Below are 6,401 nucleotides of genomic sequence, written 5' to 3'. Positions count from 1 at the left end.
ATACTGAAGAACATAAAATGGAATACCATAAAGTGATGAAAAACAAAGTACAGTGTGCTGATATGGAAAAATTGCCAAATTAAAATTAGGAAGTTAAATGAGCAAGATGCAATATATATATGTATTAGGATTTCTATAGGAAATATTCCCCAAAGAAACAAATTTTGGGTACCTATTGGGTTGGGATTATATGGAAAGATTATTCTTTTTAATTTAAATTTCATAGGACACTATTTACATTTTTCTTAACAATTCGAACATTTAGATTCTCTTTAACATTAGTTATCACACTGAAATTAGTGATCCCAATTGTAAACACTACTAAATAACAACTCACTGACACAGTCAATTTTGACACACAGCGACTGTAGGAGAGTGTAGAGGTGCACCTGTGGGCTGTCGAGACTGTAACGCTTCAGGGCATTACAAAGTCTCATCTTTCACCCAGGAGCTGATGGTTGCGAGCTGCTGAACTTGTGGTTAGCAGCCCAATGCAGGACCCACTCCGCCAATGTTCCCAACCTTCCTAATGCCGTGAACCTTTAATACAGTTCCTCATGTTGTGGCGAACCCCCAACCATAAAATTATTTTTATGTTACTGTAATTTTGCTACTACTATGTATCAGGTGACCCCTGTGAAAGGGTCATTCGCCCCAAAGGGGTCATGACCCACAGGTTGAGAACCGCTGCACTACGTCATCTGGGCTCTTTATTAGCAACACTTCTACATTTTATACTAATTATATATATATATGCTTGCATGTATTTGAAAACTTGAGCAGATCGTTATGACTATAGCGCGCCTCAGGTGCAGACTAACGGATTTGAAAACTTCCACCTGCGCTACAAAGGAGAGCCTTCTCTCCTCTACCAAAAGAGCTGACAGTGCTGAGAACTAGGTCCAAAGTCTCATTATGCGAGTGGCTGAATTACAACGGCAGCTGAATTGCAGATCTAGAGCAGTGTCTGAAGCCAAAGTGAGAGCATTTATCGGAAAACGTTGGGACCCTGAAACATGGGATGGGAACATATGGGCTGATGATCCAGAAGAGGATATTGAGCCCTTAGAAACAATTGACCCACTCCAGTCAATAGATCCACTCCTCTCAGCTGAAAGTATTAATTCACAATCCACACCTGAGCAGATTAGCCAAACTATGCAAGTTGATATGCCAGGTGGGGCTACATCAGTAGCACTGCCTAAGGGAGATGCCTTACAAAATATTGCTGAGCACCCAGGAAACACCCTCACCACCCATTATTTCCACTAGACCTGTCATAAAATTAAGTCTCAGAAAGCTCCTAAAGGTGAGGTTGAGATGATTACCCAACAAGAAGCGCGCTATACTCATAAAGATCTACTCGAGTTTTCAAATACATACAAGCAGAAGCCTGGGGAATATCCCTGGGAATGGTTACTAAGGGTGTGGGATACTGGTGCATGAAATGTAATATTAGACTGGTCTGAGTTTCTGGATATGGGACCCCTAAGCACAAACCCTCCTTTCAATGTCTGCGAGAGAGGCTAAGAGAGGATCTAATTCTTTATTTGGTTGGTTCCGTGAAGCATGGACTGCCAGATGGCCTAGACTGGACCAACTTGAAGTACCTGACCTATCTTGGTACACTGTAGAGGAAGGCATCCAAAAGCTTAGAGAAATTGGTATGTTGGAATGGATCTATCAGGATATCCCCATAGACCCAAAAAAGGGGTGTCCTGAGGACATACCCTTTACCACAACCATAAGGAAGAACAAGTTTGTGAAGTGGGCCCCAGCATCTCTTAAGACTCCTGTAATTGCTATTTTATGTGCACCAGGATTAACAGTGGGCACTGCCCTAAGCGAACTCCGACATTTGCCCACAATGGAGCTGATTGGTTCCTGTGATGGTAGAGGGCAGGTGTCAGCACTGAATCAACAGAGACAGGGTTTGCGTGGTTATAATAGACAACAAGGTTTCAGTAGTACTCAAAGCAACCTGTCTCGTGTGGAATTATGGCATTGGCTACTTAGCCACGGTGTCCCTAGGAATGAAATAGATGGGAAACCTACTAAATATTTACGTGATCTCTACAGGCAAAAGAATGGTAGATCAGGTGAACAGCAGAATAGACAGTAACGATCGCTCAATCAATTCCCAGACCTGAGCCAGTTTAAAGACCCACAAGCTCTTGAATGAGGGGGAGGCCGGGTCCCTTTGAAGGAGGACCCTGCTACATCAGCGAAGGTCTATACTGTTAGTCTTTCTTCTAGCCTTCCCCAAAAGGGACCTGTGGCCTTTCACAAGAGTAACTGTTCCTCGGGGGAAAGGAAATAATCAAACTTTTTGGGGATTACTGGTCACTGGCTCGGAATTGACACTCATTCCAGGAGACCCAAAGTGTTTCAAAGGCCCACCAGTTAGAGTGGGGGTTTATGGAGGTTAAGTTATCAATGGGGTTTTAGCTCAGGTACGCCTCACTGTGGGTCCAGTGGGACCCGGGACCCATCCTGTGGTTATTTCCCCAGTTCCAGAATGCACCATTGGAATAGACATACTTAGTAACTAGAAGAACCCCCACATTGGATCCCTGAAATGTGGAATAAGGGCTATAATGGTAGGAAAGGCCAAGTGGACACCATTAGAACTGCCTTTGCCTAGGAAAATAGTAAACCAAAAGCAATACTGCATTCCTGGAGGGATTGCAGAGATCAGTGCCACCAACTCTCTCTTACGGGAGTGAGTTGCACTGAGCCATTTGTAGTGCTTTATAATTTAACTGTTCATTTCTTATCATATATCTAATTATCTTTATAAATAAATATATTTAATTATCAGCAATTGGATATAAAACTATATATATATATATATATATATCTACTAGTTGGTTGGGTTACTAACTCTCAAGGCTGTATTTTCCATTTTAATGAGCAGTATTACATGGTAAAGTAGAGCATGTATTATGCACGTAAATCTCTTCTCGTTACATTAATCCACAGAGCTTGGAATAAACCAGACACACAAACCTTCACTCCTGCTTTAGTGATAGAGATGGTCTGTTGTTCCATAGCTTCGTGAATAGCAACTTGATCCCGTATATCCATCTTATCAAATTCATCAATACAACACACTCCCTATAACCAAACAGATAAAACACAAATTGTCTTTTAGTTATAAGAGAACAAAGTCTGCTACCACAGAGACAACTCTTTAAGCAACTGAAGAATTCCTAACTCTCTCTAGTAGGGCAAGAAAGGACAAGCAAAGCAAGAAGGAACATCTACAATGGTTGACTGCTCCGCTTCTGCTCCATGGTGATGGAAGTTATCTGCTCAACGTTCTCAGGACTATCCAACTCAACGTGTTATTTATGGGCAGTCATCTGAATGAACCCAGGTCTTAAGACGCGTTAGCCTAAGTTTTCTCAGTCGTGATAGGAGGTTCTTTTCCTTTAACCAAGTCAGCACACCTTCTCTAGGGACTTTATGTTGTGGATGGTCACTGGCACCAGTCAATTCCAACTCATAATACTATATGCATGAGTAGAACTACCCTTTGGGTTTCTGAAACTTTACATCTTTATGGGGTCAGACAGTGCCATCTTTCTCCTACAGAGCAACTGGTCAATTTGAACTGCTAACCTTGTGATTAATAGCTCAATTCAGAGCCCACGACGCCCTCAGGGATCTTCAGGGCACCTCTCATTTGGTGAAGGCCACCTCTGGTTGCACAGGTGCACAGGTACCTTTCGGTACTTAAAACCAGAGGCTGCAGGGTGGCATCCTGACTTATTTGTTCTTTGTCAAGGCACAAAGGACGGGGGCAGAGAAGCTCTGCCACACAGGCAACTCATTCTCCTCTAAGAGCGCCTCCTGGTTCCCCCAATCCTTCACATTTTATACGTTTTGTTGTTGCTGAGAATACTTCCAGCAAAGAACACCCCAATCCCATGCTACATATACAATTCAGTGCCACGGACAACCTTCTTAGATTGCCCGACCATTTCCGCCCTCCTTTTGGAGTTGTTCCTCCTTCATTGAGTGATCACAACTCACTGCTCCCTAAGCTTCCTACCCAATCTTTCTCAAGATGCTGCTGTCATTTCGATGAGAGCAGAGCTCAAGACAGAGTTTTAAGAAGGATATTTCTGATTTACCATTTTGACATTTGTTAAACTAAAAACATGTAGACATCCACTGTATGTTGTCTTAACATCAGATCCCTGAGCAAATCTCATTTCAATCCATTGTGGGCCACCTTGTTAAGAGATGAAGGGATGGCAGAACATAATGACGAAAATAAGCATGTACACAGACAACATGATCAATGTACATCTCCAGAGCTAATTGATCCCCGAGTCAAATGTACGTATACATGCTCATTGAGAAGAACAAAGGAGCCCTCTTTCTCTCTAGCTGGCTTAGACACGTTCACATAAAGGGTGGGTGTCACAGTCTAAGGAAATGCTGGGAAGTGTTATCAGTTCCCATCTATGCCTAGGAAGCGCTGATTAATGATAATCCCCATTAAAACTGTTGATTTGTAAAACTATGAATAACTTAGAATGCTTTTTAAAAAGGACATCTTTTAAAGGGAAACTCAAAGACCTATACTGACAGCATAGGAGAAACTGTTTCTTTATATCCAACAGTTTAACATGGTCTTACGTTGTCAGCCAACATCAATGCTCCAGCCTCAATGACAAACTCGTGAGATTCTTCATCTCTTACAACAGCTGCTGTTAAGCCAGCGGCACTGGAAGCTTTCCCGCTGGTGTAGACAGCTCTTGGGCAGAACTCCTCCACGTGCCTGCCGATGTCATCAGACAGATACTCATTAACACAGGACTTTTCCAGGAAAACCAGCTGGAGGTGGTCACAGCAGCTCATTTAGTTATCAGAAGGGGTAAGGCCCACAGATAATTGCAGGGCTGTATGAGAAATGGGTTGATGGGAGACCACTCACCACTTAAAAAGGACGGGAATGGGTGTCCTTACATGGATAACGTTAAGAATACCCTACAGGCATTAGCACAAGCAATTCATAAATACATACCTGTCAAAGAATGAATGGGTAAAGATCTGAATAGGAAGCATTATTTCATTAGGCTTTATACTTAAATTTCATTAAATCCATTCTCGTCAACGGTAAAATGATGTTAATGTATGTCCAAAAAGCCCACTGTTATGGAGTTAATTCTGACTCACAGTAACCCTTATGGTTTCTGAGACTGTAAATCTTTATGGGTACACATGGCCTTTTCTTTCACCCAAGCAGTGGCTGGTGGGTTTGAACTGCCAACATTGTGATTAGCAGCCTATTGCCTAACCCACAGCACCACTAAGGCTCCTTTGATATGAGACTAAACAAAAAACAACACTACCAAAACAAAAAAACCAACCAGAAAACAAACTCACTGCCATGTGTCAATTCCAACTCACAGCAACGGTAATGAATTCTTTACGAGAATTCATCGTTCTCTGGGGAATGTGCTGGTAGTTTGACATTGATGACCATGTGTGGTTAGCAGCCCAATATGTAACCCAAAGTGTAACCAAACACTGACGTCTGTTTCTGTCCTATATTAAGGGGTCCTAATAGATAATGGGAAATTGTTTGGCAATATCTATTAGTAAGGTCTTACAATCAGAATAAAGGAAACTCAGAAGTGTGATTTAGCACAGACGCACAGGTTGGTTTAACATGTGGACATCAATCAGTATACCATGCTATTTGTGAAAGCCAGAGTCTATATTAGGCAAAAGCCTGTGAGAAAAGGAAACTTTGCTCATTTTCCACTAAAATGAGGGATGGAAAGTGGCAAGACTGCACCTTGTGAGGCCCAGAAAAATAAGTTATCCCATGGGGTTCTAGCTCCCAAAGTTTCACTACATGTCAAGAACCCCATGACTGCCAAGAGATGCAAATACAGCATTCTACAAAGTCCAACATCCTCTTACGCGGAAACACTCAATAAACCAGGAGGGGAGGAAAAATCTTCAACCTGACGAAGGATGTCCATGAAAAACCTGTAGCTATCACTACAACTCAAGAGTGAAAGGCTCAATGTTTTCTAAATTATTTATTTAACATTGTATTGTCGATACGAGGCAGTGTAATACCTCAAGAAAAGTAATAAAAAGGCAGAGATTACGAAGAAGTAAAATTGTATTTATGGATGACATGATTGAGCATATGAAAAGCCCTTTAGAATCTACTTCAAAAAAGCTGTTGGAAGTCTTTTTTTTTTTTTCAGTGATCGTATCATGGAGGTGAGCACACAATGACATGATTTTTTTGTTCTTTGATGCCTGAAACTGGTCCTTTCGGCACCTCATGATCACACAGGCTGGTGTGCTTCTTCCATGTGGGCTTTGTTGCTTCTGAGCTAGATGGCCGCTTGTTTACCTTCAAGCTT

The 6,401-nt window shown here is 41.9% G+C and overlaps 1 protein-coding gene across 1 annotated transcript in view; it reads right to left on the bottom strand.

Annotated features, from left to right (window-relative positions):
• The window catches only part of MCM6 (minichromosome maintenance complex component 6), a 35,853-nt gene that overhangs the window by 10,065 nt on the left and 19,387 nt on the right, over window positions 1-6,401 (bottom strand). The window contains exons 9-10 of the mRNA XM_045298914.1: window positions 4,651-4,792; window positions 3,010-3,117 (exon numbers count right to left, since the gene is read on the bottom strand). Of these exons, the coding sequence (XP_045154849.1) occupies window positions 3,010-3,117; window positions 4,651-4,792 (250 nt within the window). The remainder of the gene's footprint in view (window positions 1-3,009; window positions 3,118-4,650; window positions 4,793-6,401) is intronic.

Source organism: Echinops telfairi, unplaced genomic scaffold (assembly GCF_000313985.2).
Source record: "Echinops telfairi isolate 266 unplaced genomic scaffold, ASM31398v2 ScPeMD7_4;HRSCAF=17, whole genome shotgun sequence".
NCBI classification, from domain to species: Eukaryota; Metazoa; Chordata; class Mammalia; order Afrosoricida; family Tenrecidae; genus Echinops; species Echinops telfairi.
The sequence above is the reverse complement of the archived record's forward strand: the minus strand, read 5'-3'. Positions and strand labels throughout refer to the sequence as shown.